The 16483-nt window shown below is 30.0% G+C and overlaps 1 protein-coding gene across 10 annotated transcripts in view; it reads right to left on the bottom strand.

Annotated features, from left to right (window-relative positions):
* Positions 1 to 16483, bottom strand: part of LOC123292073 (uncharacterized protein CG43867) — an 872927-nt gene that overhangs the window by 41273 nt on the left and 815171 nt on the right. For all 10 annotated transcript variants that reach the window (XM_044872589.1, XM_044872590.1, XM_044872595.1 and 7 more), the window contains exon 2: positions 16224 to 16286. In XM_044872589.1, the coding sequence (XP_044728524.1) occupies positions 16224 to 16286 (63 nt within the window). The remainder of the gene's footprint in view (positions 1 to 16223; positions 16287 to 16483) is intronic.

The following is a 16483-nucleotide window of genomic DNA, read 5'->3' as shown; positions in this document are numbered from 1 at the left end:
ATTCATTGACATCTGATTATAATAAATATAAATACTTATTATCTATGGATAGGTATATTATACCCAGCTGTCTACACTAAACTAATTGATGGTCTATGGCTCATATCGATATGACATCACAGCAAGGCTGCCCGCGTTTTAGATCACGTGATATACAGTTTGAAAATTACTATTTTTAATTTTAATATTTTAAAAGAAAAATGTGCTTTTATGACTCGAAATCAGAATATTTAAGTATATTTTTACATAAATTTTAACTTTTTTCAAATTTCATAATTTATTTTTGACTAACGATAATACCCTATTGTGTAAAAAATTTGTTATGTCAAAATATTGATTTATAAATTTTTATTATTTCATCCACAATAAAATTTCTAATTTACCTCAATGCTGCAGCTGTATTGATGAAAATTAATTAGGATAAAAAAAAAAATGACAAAATTAAATTTTGTAAATAATTTGTAACGTCAAAATATTATATACAATTTTTAGAAATTCACCAAAATTATTTGGAGAATTATAGGATTTTTTAGAACTTCCGTATTTACTTCCTTTAAATAATGCCTTATTCCACAAAGCGATGAAAAATTAATATATGCGTGTTTAGGCAGTTGTTCTTATAATTTATTCGACGCGTTTAATGGAATAAACTGATAGAATTTAGATAAAGTCATAATTTTAGACCTGCTTTATCGAGCCTAGTCATCTGTTAAAAAACATCTGCCCTTTTATCAAATTCCATGATTTGTAGTACCTATAAAGAATTAAATTTATAACTAATGAGGAAAGCTCGATAATATTGTAATAAAGTGTTTGTGACAAATTATGTACTAAATTTAATAATTTAAATACTGAAAATTAATTATTATTTAATTGAGTAGGTATTTGTTCCATAAATCAATATATTCCATATATTCAATAAATAAATTATTATCAAGGCCGTATCCAGAAAAAATAATACGTGAGGATAATATTTAGAGTAAGTCCGTCGGAGATGGCCTTACGGGAGAGATGGCCAGTCAAATATTTTCGGAACTAATAGCTTGATGGCGCTTGTTTTTATTTAGTTCCGTTTTGTCAGCGGAGGCCACCAGCAGCGCGTGCAAAGTAATAGTAAAATTAAACCAAAAAGAAAGTAAAAAGCAGTTTATTTGTTTTCAAAAGTACAAAATTTTTTTAATGGTTCTACATTTTACCTCGTGGTGAAAAAAATTCATTGGAAACTTTTAGGTACTAATTATGTTTTATTATGTTTGGTGTAATCGTTCCATTGTAGTATAATTCAAAATTTTAGCCAATGCCTAGTCTTTCATTTTTATATTGATATGACCTTCTACCACGGTCAGTTAAGGAGAGATGGCCACAGGTGTTCCGGTAAAGATGGGCTTAAAAATATTGATAAAAATATTGTACCCAAAAAGCGAAAGGCTGTTCGTAAGTTATCAGAGAGTAGTGAGGATGAAGAAGAGCCAATATTTTGTGATTCAGATAATAATACTGAAAATGAACAAGACAACTGGAAAAATAAGGAAAAAAATAATTTTAAAGTACTAACTCCAATTAATAATTTACTTGCATTCAATTACGCTGTGATGTCGACGCTAGCAATATCCTTAGCTAAAAATCGATTCATAGGCGTCGATTATAAAACCTAATAGGCTTGTTAAATTACTTCAGGTGAAGAATTCTCTCTGCACGGGTAGAAAAGTGAAGTTGGTTTTTGAAAATCTTTAGAAGTACACAAAATATGAACGTGTAAAATTCCTAATTAAACAAAGAGGAAGGAAGATATTGGTTAGTGACGTCATTGCCCGATATCACCATAGAGATACATATCAAATACATATAAATATTTGTTTTGCTAAAAGGAGATGGGAAAACAATCTTTGAATAACTTCACTTTCAAATTTTGTCATGGTATCAAGTCTAGTTTTGCATTTTTATGAGTAATACGGCAAATTCGACATCAGGCAACTACCGTATTGCTCATAAGAAAATTATTAATTGGAATCAGCACTTAATAATTATTTTTTACTCTAATGTACATTTTTTTTTTGTTCTATTAGGAAAACATTTTTATTTTGTATTTTTTAGTGAGTTTAGGTGTACTTTCGAACGTTATAAAAAAAATCAGTTACACGCATTAGTCCATATCTTAAAAACTACTTAACCAATTTTGATGAAAAAATAGTGAGTTTACTTTACAAAATGGGCGGAGAAATCGTTGAACATACACATAAGAATCGGTTCTATTATATCATCCATATTTCTTGAGTGATTTTAATTTTAATTCAACTTTTTTCGTATCTTTCATGATATTTTCACATTTTGTGAAATGCAATAAAAAAAAAAGATCGATATTCCCTAATCGCATATTGGTGGCTACGGGTCTGATTATTTTTTTTATATACCTGTGCCTGTCTATATGTGAATGGGTTTATTACAATATTTAATGATTCATGTTATGGTCAGTTCAGTTCATAAAGTAATAATACAATATTATTTATGAATTCATCATAGACAAATGTTATTATTTAAATGTATGTACAAAAGGACAATAATAATATCTGAATGTATCTGTAGATACCAGATGTTTCAGTTAAAATTATCTGTGGCCAGACAAAAATAGACTAAAAATTAAAAATCACCCGTATTATATACATTGTTACCCAATTTTTGACTTCCTTTTGTCATTTTTTAGTTCATTTTTACTATTCTTAAAAAGACATTCCCGTCCTATAGGAGCGATTTCGATAGTGCATCAGCGCATTACGCAATTCAAGAAACCACCCATTCCTATCTGTTATGTTTTTTTTCTAGAATTAGAATAACTCGTTAAAAACACAACTTTCCAAATGCTATCCGTGTTAATGATCTGAACTTTAATTAAGTTTATCTCAAGTTAACGATGGTCAATCGACTTCCAATTTTGATGGCAATAGTATTATAATTTCCTTAATACAGTGCAACCTCGATATAACAAATCTGAAGGGAACCAGTAAATATTCGTTATATCAAGTAATTCATTAAACTGAGGTTTGTAATATTGAGGTTAAGTTGGTCTAAAATTCGTTATAAAGAGGAAAAAAGTGTCGGAACCTCTCGCGACATGAATTACATACTATGGAGCATACTAACTGTCATATATTGGTGGGACTTTATACCTTATATAAAGGTTTTGAATTGACGAATTTCGTTATTTAGAGATATTTAAATTTTTTATTATAGTTGAAAATTCGTTATAAAGAGACTGTTCGCAAAAAATATTCGAAATGTAGAGGCATATTTTATATTGACTCTTATGGACAATTCAAGGGGATTGCGAAAAATTTTTAAATCGAGGAATTCGTTATATTGAGGTTCGTTATATTAAGGTTGCACTGTAATTACACCAAAATTTAGAATTATCTAACACTATGTCCAGAGCACGACAACTACCTTAAATTCACTGTACAAACATTATTTAAAGACGATTTATTGTACAACATATTATTTCTATCATAATGTATATTAAAGTATACATTACGATAGAAAAACCACTAGAAAATGGAAAATGAATAATTGTATTATGTAAACGATTATAGATTGACTTTGTGTACATTTGTAGGCACTGGTAGCTTTTACGATTATAATATGTACTATATTCTGTCTCTTTTACCTTTTTAGTTTTAGCAATTTATATTTTCTTGGTCGGTGATTTAGTTGGCTATTTTATCTGTGTTTTTTTTAAATAAATTTTTGAATTAATTATAGTATGAATAATTAGAAATTTCATAATTTGTAAATTGAAATTATTAACGTGTGTATACAAACTATTATAAATAATAAAAACGCCATCTATTAATAGTAATCAGAAGTTGCCAAAGATCCAAATCACTTATTAAATAGTTTATTGTACTGTTTTAATTGGTTTTACATAGGTGGCGTTTTTTCGATTGAAAAAAGTTATATTTATTTATATAAAAGTTATATTTATTATTTCATATTTATTTTAAAAAATATGTTATATTTGTAGCTATATTCATAGCATGTTTTCTAATAGACAAAAAAATTAGGCTATAAAATCAAATTGTTATTATAGTGGCTTTTTTTTTAATTTCTAAAATTTTAAAATTTAAAAGTTTCAGCTCGATTGGGTAACGGAAAAAGGGTTAGAAATCAATCCAAAGATTTTTCGGCAAACAACCACGTACGCAGATACTACGAGATAAAAGAAAGTGATAAAAATTAAAAATAATTTTAGGGAAGTTAAATATAGTTTAAAGTCAATAGACGTACTTATACTGTCCCGAGGCCAAAGGATCTAAATAGGCTTGTTAGTTGAGTATTTTACCCATAATATATCTAAATAAGAAGAAATTAAGGACTTTCACACTCCCAAAATTAGAAAAATTAAAAAATTCATTAGAATTGGTTAACTGCCACTTGAAAATTCAAGAGAAGTGAATAAATAACTGGTGAGTGTGCAATCAAAATGTTTAGTGAGCAATCACTTATGGCCATTTTCCAAAACGCAGCCACCGACAGGCATTAGTTCGTAACGCACGTAGCAAATAAGTTACTCAACAAAAAAGCTTGTATTTTCTCTAAAAGCAAACTGTACCTAAAAGGTTACACCGACAACCGCCAATTAAATTGCCAAAAATAAAACTTTTTTGCAGGAAATTCTTATTCTATTTATTCTTTAGAGAAAACTTGCTCATGACTTGGATATACAAATCTTACGATTAATGATGGATAATTTCTAAAATATAGACTTTACATTTCGATTTCGAATGAAATTATCTAACGCATTTCTCAAAATATTCTTACTGAATTAATATTACAATCTAAGGTAATATTAATCACGAGTATCTTCTTACTAGGTAATTAGTTACTCATGATTATCTTTTTCTGAGATTACCTTTTAAACAGAAAATTATAAATCTTTTAAGGTGATTTGAAAAAAAAAAAACGGAAAAAAAGAATAACACATTCTTATATAAAATTAAAATATACTTAAAGATAATACTTAACGGTAAAATAAAGAATAAATATCATATTTCAAAATACATAATAATATTTTAATAAATACTCCGTTAAACTTAAACCAATCATTTGACTTATTATTATTTGCAATATAATACACTTATATGTATTAACATAACATAAATGTTACTTATTCACACATGCAATTATTAAACTTGATATTTATAAATATTATGCACTTATGCTTGGAGTTTGTAGTCAGTCAGTCATCAGTGTATGTAGGTCATTAAGAAGGTACACACTTCATATCATCATGTATATGTTACCGTTAAAGTATTAAATTTAACTTAAGTATTGGGAAACTCATTGATGATGTCAAGCTGTCATGTCGGTATGGTAGTCATAATCACTTAAGCAGGCTTAAATTTTAATAAAAACAGCTGTGGTCATGGTCCGCTCAAAATAATATTTTTTCGTAAATTTATTCAAAGCAAAAAAAAAAAAAAAAAAAAACTAAAGAAAAAAAAAAGTTTCGGGTCCTAGTTTAAGACTCTACTAACGCGCAGTCTCAAAAGTGTTGGGGTTGCGTTAATTAACGCAATGTTAACTTAAAAAAATGACTGTTGGCCAATATCTCGGAAACCATTAACTTAATATTAAAAATATTTTCAAACAAAAATTGTCGGAAATTTTTTATTCCCTAAAAAATATTTAGAATCGAAAATTGTGATATCTTCAGCCATTTTTCCGAAAATCGGGAAAAACGGCCAAATATAATAATAAAAAGATAATTTGTATTAAATTGTAGAAAAATGTTTTAATTATAAACTTTAAATGAAAAAAAAAATGGTGTAGCATAAAATTTATTCCATAACTTCCCTTTCCAAAACTATGAATGAAATATTTAAAACTGAGAGCAAAGAGAAATTTTGACAACTCAATAAATTTTTTAAATAAAATCAATAAGTTTCAAGTTATTGTTAAATATCATATAATGTATATTTTTGGCCGTTTTTTTCGATTTTCGGAAAAATGGCTGAAGATATCAAAATTTTTGTTGCTACATTTTTTTACGGAAAATTTTTGTTTGAAAATATTTTTTTTTAAAGTTGATGGTTTTGAAGATATAGGCCAAAAATAGTTTTTTTATGTATACATTGCGTTAATTAACGCAACCCCAACACTTCTGAGATTGGGCGTACGAAGATGCCGAAACCTTCCTTTTTTTTAGTTTTTTTTTGCGTTTGAATAAGTTCATGAAATCATTTATTTTCGGTTATTATGAACGGCCTACAATGAAATAGATAAATCATTCATACATTTGAACAGTATTGTTGTAAATTACTATGGTTTCTAAATAAACAAATTAGCTATTCAACACTTCCTGAAACCAATCTCAAACCTATTATCGTATGGTTCCATTTTAAGTCATCGGTTGTCTCATGGCAAAATAATTATCCTAACAATAAAATAAAAATATAAAATTTTCTGGATAATTTTGGAACCAGCAAATTTGTACAAAGGTCGAAAAATGTAAGTATTTTTAAGGAACAAATCTGTTTCAAACTTAAAATTGTCCCCTGGGTGAAAGTACGGTCTTCCCGGCCGCAATTAACTACGGGAAGAGCTATTAAAAGTCGGTCTTTCCGAAGTTAAATGCGACCGGGAAGACAGTACTTTGGCCTAGGGGGAATATTCGTTTTTTGGTTTATTCGACATTGGATAAAAGAGGATGTACTTTGTCCGAAAATTTGAGGATATCCTTTTTTGTTATTTCATTAGGAAAATAATTGAATAACAAAAAAGGATATCCGTCCAAAAATCACCAATAAATTTTCGTTATTTTAATCAAAATAATATAGAAATCGGGTTCTTTTGGATGAGAATTTTTGTGGCATCACTGGAAATAATATATTTTTGCATCTTCATAATTGATATCTAATGGTCAAATTAACTGGATTTTAGAAATGGATATATTATTATACCATGCTATATGAAATATACATAGTATATTAAGTTTAGTCCCAAGTTTGTAACGCTTAAAAATAAAGATGCTAGGAAAAAAATTTTGTCATAGGTGTTCATAGAATCACCTAATTAATCCATTTCCGGTTGTCCGTCCGTCCGTCCGTCCGTCTGTGGACACGATAACTCAAAAACGAAAAAAGATATCGAGCTGAAATTTTTACAGCGTACTCAGGACGTAAAAAGTGAGGTCAAGTTCGTAAAGGAGCATCATAGGTCAATTGGGTCTTGGGTCCGTAGGACCCATCTTATAAACCGTTAGAGATAGAACAAAAAGTTTAAATGTAAAAAATGTTCCTTATCAAAAATTAAACAACTTTTGTTTGAAACATTTTTTCGTAAACATCACTGTTTACCCGTGAGAGCACCAATTAGGCGGAAATTTTATAATATGTGTACAAACTATACACTAAATGTCGGTCGGTAATGCAGAAACCTATAAAGTCATTTACATATGTACTACTTTATTAGTTATGTATGTGTCACATGTTTGTATGTGTTATGTGATAAAGAAATCAACACTGACTATGCATGGTATTTCAACAATTAACTCAGTCAATTGTTTGTTTTCACTTGTTTACAAATAAAGTTTAGGTTTCCGTTTTCGAAGGTCTATATTACTACATCGCATGCAGTTCATACATTGGAAGTAAATAACTTTATTTTCATGGAAATAAAATTTTAGTTCCAATAAAATATAAAATAATAAACATTTTCACAAATTGTAAAAAAAGGCTCAATATCTATATCGAATCCATGATACGGATAAATAAAGCTGCTCTATATTTGTAATGGTAAATAAAGTAATTTTGTTACTTTTCAATAATATTTTATTGGTAAATATAAAGGGTTTTCCACTAAGAGAGCCCGAACTATAAAATTAAGCTAGTTGTACATGAGATATCAATAAAAAATTTTTATATCTTGTAATATCAAGGTATACTAAGTTTAGTCCCAAGCTTGTAACGCTTACGAAGATTGATGATACGAACAAAATTTTGCAAAAGTGTTCATAAAATCGCGTAAAGAGTTCATTTCCGGTTGTCCATTTGTCTGTCTGTCCATGATCACGATAACTCAAAATCATTTGTAGCTTGCAGAGGAAGTAAAAAGTGAGTTTGAGTTCGTAAATGAGCAATATAGGTCAGTTGTGTTTTGGGTCCGTTGACCCATCTAGTAAACAGTTCAGAGATAGAACGAAAGTTTCAATGAAAAAAATGTTGTTAAAAATAAACAACTTTTGTTTGAAAATCATTTTCGTAAAGATGATTGTTTATCCGTTTAGGGGAATAAGGCAACCGGGGCAATGTTTCGGGACTCTCGAGGCGAAAAATACAAACAATATGTATAATACATGTAATAAAACAAATTAACATGTAATACAACGTGAAAAATGTGTAAGACAAATATAACAAATCATTTATGATTAGAAATAATGATGGCTTGTCTCTTGCTTTTTTTCAAAAATTATAAAAAAATTAAGTTGACAATACAAACTCAATAGAAAAATAGGGCCCCGAACTTAGTCGTGCTCCGGAGCCTTTTTAACTCTTGTTCCGGCAACTCAGTGTGATTTCACTGGTTTATATTAAAATATTAATCTTTAAGATATACAATAGAAACTAATTAAAAAACGCAGCTTCGGCGGGCAGCGGGATGTAAACGTATTGGAAAAATCATCATTTTATATATGCAGAGTTTTTTTGCGAACCGATTTAGATAGGTTTTATTTATAGAAATATCACACGTCACAAATACACGTCATTTTATCCAGGAAAAACTGAAATACTAACTGCAAAATGTGAATCTCTCCGGCATCTATTGGCGAGGAATTAAAGTACAGTACCGGGACATTTAAATTGGTATTACTTATTGTTGCTGTTTACTTTTAATCATGCACACGATATTTACATCATGGTCTATTCGACTATACTTTGATATAATATGTTACATACAGGCGTAAACTAAATATTGACAAACATCTTGTCTAGTAATCTTAATTAAAGAGAATTGAAAAAAATACACTCGAACCAGGACTCGAACCCGGACTCATGTCAAGCGCCCTACCAATTAGGCTTGACATGAATCCAAGAAGTCCGGGTTCGAGTCCTGGTTCGAGTGTATTTTTTTCAATTCTCTTTAATTATTAATTAAATTATTAGTAATTAAATTTGTGCCTTTTTAGTTAAAAAAATACAGAGTAAAGCTTGATCATCCAGGTACTAATAATAATACATGGAAACTAAACTTTTTTTAAATCAATATGAACGCTCACGTGCTGTTTGATTCAGTTGACATTTGGATATTAATATATATCACACAAAATGACATAGAAGAGTCAAATAAAAAAGGAATTTTATAATATCTTAAACATAATTTGTTTAAACTTTAGACAGCCTTAATGGAAAACCCAATAGAACATTGGTACCAGTATAGATATATATTAATTTTATATTTAAACTGAGGTAATGAATTTTTTAACAGTGTACATACCATACATACACTGAACTCATAAATTATTTAAATTGATAACGTGTATGGAACGAAACATAGGTATTCGTGTTTTGTTTCGCGGTATTTCGCATTTCTTTCTCGCTCATAAATATAGTTTGAATTTTGTAAATTTGACAAATTTATATGAATTGAAATATTTCTTTAAAAATATGCGATTTCTTCGTGAGTTTCTTTGATATAAGAAAGGCATCATAATTTTTAAGTAGTAATGTCATGAGAAACGTAAATTTCGCGTAAATCAAAAATTAACACTTCGTGTAAATAAAAAATCGCGAAACATATCGTTGTCCAAGATATACTCAGACAACTGAGAATAATCACTTTAATCAGAACAAGTTTTTTATTATACGCTGTATATCCATACTTCCATACTATCCATACTAATATTATAAATGCGAAAGTAACTCTGTCTGTCTGTCTGTCTGTCTGTCTGTTACTCTTTCACGCCTAAACGGCTGAACGGATTTCGATGAAATTTGGTATGGTGATAGATGATAACCTAGAAATGGTCATAGGCTATAAATAATCACGCCATCGTTCTTAGGGGGTAGGCAGATAGCTAAATTGAGTTAGTGATTTTTAGTCGTTTTTGTTGGGACTTTTGCTCTTTCACGTCTAATATTTTTAAACCCAGCGAAGCGGGTGGGTATCATTCTAGTATGTAATAAATATCAAGGTATACTAAGTTCACCTTGATATATTACCGTCAACTTTGTAACACTTAAAAATATTGACCGGCTCAGTGGTCGTGCGATTTAAATCGTCTTTAAATCGTTCGGCTACTGACTGGGAGGTTGCGAGTTCGAGTCCAGGCAGCGTGAGCAATTACAATTAATAGGGCGATAATTGGTCACACTGTTGTCGCTTGGATAAGACCGAAGTAACCGACTCCACCCACATCATAAAAATTTAATTGTATATTGGATGTAGTTTAAAATAAGATAAATAAAGATTAAAAAGAAATGATGTGAGTGTCCTCTGTCATAGATAGATATCTGGAAAACGAAGGTTAAACCCTATTATGATTATTATTAGTTCATTTTCCGTTGTCTGTCCATCCGTCAACACGAGAACTCAAAAATTCAGGACGTTAAAATTAGGCTTGAGTTCGTAAATAAGAATATAAATCTATCAGGTCTTGGGTCCGTACGACCCATCTTGTAAATCGTTAGAGATAGAACAAAAGTTTAAACGTAAAAAAGTTCCTTATACAAAAATTAAGGACTTAGAAACATTTTTTCGTAAACAGCACTGTTTATCTGCGAGAGCGCAAATTAGGTTAGAAACATTATATAATATGTATACAGATACTGTATATATTTTAAATTTATACGTTAAATTGAGAAAGTTAGATGAAATATACTCTTATTTCTGTGTGAAAGTGTGGCTATCTTCCTTCACTTACATGACGTAATAAACCAAACGATTGCGTAATTAGCACTGTCTGCACATGGCATTTCAACAATTAACTCAGTCAATTGTTTGTTTTCACATGTTTGAAGATAGGTTTGGTTCAAAGAATCATTCCGATTCAAAGAATGACTATGCAATTATATTCTAGGCAAATTTTATTGGATGGAATTATTATCGTTTACTGATAGATTCGATTAACAGTATAGAAATAGTATAAATGTGGGAGCGCTGTGAAGCGTAAAAGAGTGAACTTTCTAGATAAACAAATTTTTAACATTTTGATGTTCATACGCTAAAGATTTTGTAAATTATGGAAAATTCAGAAGTTTTCAAGCGGTAAATCACTGTTTTTGAAATAAAAGGCTTAGAAGAAAACTATATATTTTACTAAGCTTTGAAATTATTAGACGTACCTACAGAAAACATCAGATGATAAATCATTGGCGAATATAGTTTTGTTAACTTTACAAAGTATAAATATTTCCATTCTAGTAGCATTTATCAAAAAATTTTGTGCTTACGTCTAAAACAGTAAATGTTTCTGTAAATAATAAAAAATGAGCCTTATAAAAAATGGATAATATCTCAAAACGTAAAAATTTCGTTCGATTTGTGATTTCGATTTTCGGTATAAATACAATAATTTCTAATCAGGAAATTAAAATTCGACTTGAAAGGATTCAATTGCATAAGAGACTGCATGTTAAGTGACCTTGATAACTTGGAGTATGCTCGAATGAAATTGTTAGAATGACAGATCTTACATATACAACAACAAAAACAAAAATGTCGTCTCGTTAAAATGAATTATTCGAAAGTTTGAAATATTCCAAATCTCTTGGGGATCACTAAATACTTTATGCAGACAAAATAACAATAAATTGACATTTTTAATTATTCAGAAATTCTTCACAAGACACCTAAATTCGTTCATCTCTCTCTAAAACATGCGGCTATTAAAATGTCGAATATGCAACAGATAATCGAAATTAAACAAAATGACACTAAATATAAGCCCAAAAAAAGATTACCATTAGATGCAAAAATAGTTTGATCCTAAAACGTATGGTTTTTTCGTTCAATAATTTTCCATGTTAAATACTTAATGAGATACAAGAGAAAATTTATCTCGAAAGGAAAAAAATTGATATGCTGCAAAAACAAATGAAAAATTTGGAAATATAATTCGAGAAAAACTCACTTTGAATATCTTTTAAAAATATTTTCAGTCATGTCAGCTGCTAAATATTGGTGAATTAAGAACCAGCATGGCGACGGGAAATGTCATTTTTCCATAATAGTAGAGAAGAAAATTCACATTATGAACTGAAAGTCAATGACTTTTACCACACAAACATTTAAAACATTTAGAGATTCACTATAAAATATTTTAAACACATGGAAAATTTTAAGAAAATACAATTTTCAGATTTTCATTTCGAAAAATATATTTACACACAGTTTTCCTCTGTTCAGCCACAAATATGTTTAAAAAAAAAATTTTTTTTCGTACAAAATATATATTTTTTGGATAAACTTTCAGCTGTATTTTCCACTACTATTGCACATATACACATACATGTTATGGTTCGTATATACGAACAAAAATCAATGCCAGAGAGAGCAAGGTTGTTTCTTCTGTCTATCTACGGTGACGAAGATAGGTACATATGGTTAGACAGAGATGGGAGGTTCGGTCTGAATGCATTTTCACTTTTCATCCAACACATTGTGAGTCAACTGAATGAACACCTTCGTTTTTTAATGAGTTAATGAACTCATTGATTCAGAATTAATTTTTTTTATATGGGAGGAAAAATTATAAATTTTCATATTAAGGTCAACAATCAAAGTTTTCAGTGATCAGTTATTTTTTATCATATTCTCATTATTGATTTTCAGTCTTTAGAAAGGAGGTTATAAAGTTTTCGAATTGATTAAACTTCTATAAAATAATCAAGAGATTCTGTTTTTCACAACCATGTGGTAGCTTCAAAAAGAAATATAAAATTAAATTTTTAATAGAAACAGAATTCTTTTAGCTAAATAAAGCTACAATAAAGAACCTCGGACCACCACTGTATATGGAAAATGGCTTCCGGTCAAATGTCGCCAGATTTTGGGAAAATATTCTTCTCGTCATTCTGAACAAATGTCTTAATGAGTACAAATCTCGCGAACGTGCCGTTTTCGAGATATTCCATGTCAAAGTTCTCTATTTTTATTGAATTTCAAGAGTTGGTCTATCATATGCAATCGCACAATTTACGCCTAAAACGATGGCAGGAATGAATTGGTTTCTGCCAACGTTACCGATGATGTTTCCCAAAACATTTCTAGTTATTATCGCGGCCAATAATATCTTTCAACAACGAATAAAATGGACTTAAAATGGAAAATAGTAGCTGTTAAAAATGTTTCCGTTACGCCCGATATGATACTCATATACGCTATCCATAAATCAGACTGTTGAATGAAGTCATAAATGTCCGAAACCATAGAAATGGCCCTGAAGTTTTGAACGTAAAAATTATTCAAAAAGAAATGGAAAAAATTATTACTTTGAAACACACAACCAACATTCACACACCCACTTGAATTATGCGATTGCATATGCTATAGTGCCTCTTGAAATTCAATGAAAATCGGAAATTTTGACATGGTATATCTCGAAAACGTGATTTGGTGAGATTTGGCGACAAAAAGGCAGATAAGAAATCTTTATAAAGAAAAGGAACTTGGCGAGATTTGTGGCATTCAGAACGGCAAGAAGAATATTTCCCCAAACTCTAGCGACATTTGTTTCAAAATCAAAAACACTAAGTCCGATTTTTAAAGTATATATTTGGCCAGTTTTGTTGTATGGGAGAGTGAAGCATCGGCTATTTCAAAAAGAATGGAGTCATCTGTACTTACATTTGAAATGTGTATCCTATGGGTTACAAATGAAGAAGTTGTAAGCAAGATAGGTGTCAAAAGTTAATTAAAAGAGACATTGAAAACAAGACATTTGCAGGTTGTGAGCCATGTTTTGTTATGTGGTAAAATTTTAGGCCACATGTCCATAGGCAGAAAGGCAATAAATTACCTAACACCGCTATTTTTTCTGGAAGCTCTAAAGCTATTTTACATGGCGTAGAATCGGCAACATTAGAAATCCATGACCGCCAGCGTCTGTTAAATTATTATCAGTTAAGACTGGCCAAGAAATTAGCAAAGAGTTTCTTTGGTTAATTTTTAATATGCTCAACCCATTGCACTGTTTGATTTTCTAATTTTCAATGAGCATATACAGTTTCAGCCATTAAATAATCTCCTGGCGAATTAAACTAAATGAGCTACAAATTTTCTCTGACAATCGGTGTTCAGTAGTAGAAAATCTGCCCATGAAAGTTTTTTCAACTTTTTTTACAGTAGTTCTCTCATACATTTACTTTCTAGTGGACTAATTCCAAAATAGCCGGAATGTTTATTCCTTAATTGCTTTTAAGGGTAGCTTTTTCCTCAATTTTTCTAAAAGTGACCAACTTGGTTTTATGCAATCTTCTTTTAAACTTCTGAAAGAAGATAGAGTTGCCGCATCTGATTGGAAAAATAAAGAGTTTCCCAAAATTTTTTACTCAGAAATGTGAAGCAGCTTTAAATTTCCATCTTAATTAATCTTTATTAACAATGTCAACTATATGGTTTTACCTTCAGTAATCATGACGAGTGATCACAACTAGCTTTTACGAGTTTCCAATTTGAGACAACTATTGGATATAATGTTGAAGACGAATATCATTAGTCTTTAATGCCTTCTCCACCTCCACACTCTCGCAAAATAGCACGAAGTCGGGCGAGGAACGAGAGTGTGATTCACTTCGCCAAACTTCGACAAAAGCGTTTTTTTGTACCCGAGGCAAAGGCAACACGAGGCATCCTCGCGAGTACAGGCTGTTGCAACTTCAATGTCAGCCATAGCAATGAGATACAGGCGGAATAAGTTGAGGATTGGTAGTGTTTCACTTCTTCTACTTTGGCAAGTATAATTAGATTGCGCATAACACCACAACCAATATTGTTGGAAATACCTTTATAATCCAGAATTGGATAAGATACTTTAATGTTAGCTTTCCGTCGATTTTATATACATTTCCGAGGTAAAGTTTGATTTTTTGAATGGTATTTTTGCATCTTTATTAAGATTCAGAATCTGTTACCAGGTGCAATTCGGCAACTACTTTGGGAAAAATATGTAAATTTTTGGTGCCTATACAGAACGATTAGGCGCCAAGAACATTAAAAAGAGTTTTATTTGCAAAAATTTGAAATGACGATTCATTTGTGGCATTGTAGTTTCTAAACGGATGAACCGTTTTTTCGGGATTTTTTGGCTGTGTATCACAAAATCTACTTAGCCGTTTCACATCCCCGTTTTTTAGTCGGAGGCTACAAAAAAGGAATTTAAGTATCTGACAGGACTCCCAAAATCTTACCCTTTTGCAAATAAAACTCTTTGTATTGTTCTCAGGTCTGATCGATATCAGACCTGATTTGGCGTTTTTAGTTTTCTTAAATTTTCTATCTATTTGACCTTATATTTTTATGAAGCGTGCACAGTTTGATGAAGCCAAACTATTTTGCTACGTGTAAAGTTCGTGAAGTTCTCCATTGAATCAAAATAATATCGAGGAATTTGAAAGATATCTGGATTATTTAAATAGAATCAATCTTAAATGCTCTAGTTTCAGAATCTAGTTTCAGATATTATTTAGTTAATAACTTTTCGAATTAAAGTTAAGGTTATTAAGATTTACCTAGTTAGCTCGGAATTTTGTTTAATAATTGGAATGTAGCTCTTTCGAAAGTAATACGGAGAAATAAATTATAATTCCAAATACAGAATCATTAAGTCACCTTTTTTTGCGCGGATACAATTTTTTAAAAATTAAGAAACTGGGGGAAAAAATTACTCAACAAAAAATAACATTCGAAGCGTAAATATATATATATTTTTTTTAATATATCATGCGAAGAATTAAGGGTGAATGAATTGAAAAGATCATTTAGGTAACCAAGGAAACTCCCCTCTGTAATATAGAAAAGTAAGGTTTTTTTTTTGTTATATCAAAATTAAGAGACGCGTGGTTTTTAAGAGACGCGTGGTGTATTATAGGTACATGAGTAAGTTGGGATATCACTGTTTGAAACATTTTGTACCACGTGGTTTTAAGTCTTGTTTTGAATAAATTTTCATGAAATGGGAATTTTTTACAAAAATTAAATTTAAAAATATGAATTTAAAAAAATATGAAATTTACCTTATCCTCGGCTTCTTCAGCCCGACCTTCGGCGTCGAGGACTCGTTGTTCGAGCTCCGATAACTGAAAACAAAAATAAGAAAGTTAGTAAAAAATTTTCATTGCAAAATACATATATAAGAATTTTATTTTCAATACAACTAATGCCATCTCTTATCGCATTGTTGATAAACAAATAAAGCTTTCGTTATTTTCAATGTATAATAACGATATCGATTATAGTATACAGGTGGTTTATATCCATACTATACGAAGCTTTC

The sequence above is a fragment of the Chrysoperla carnea genome, chromosome 2, assembly GCF_905475395.1.
Source record: "Chrysoperla carnea chromosome 2, inChrCarn1.1, whole genome shotgun sequence".
Classification (NCBI taxonomy): Eukaryota; Metazoa; Arthropoda; class Insecta; order Neuroptera; family Chrysopidae; genus Chrysoperla; species Chrysoperla carnea.
This window is presented reverse-complemented; position numbering and strand designations above follow the sequence as displayed.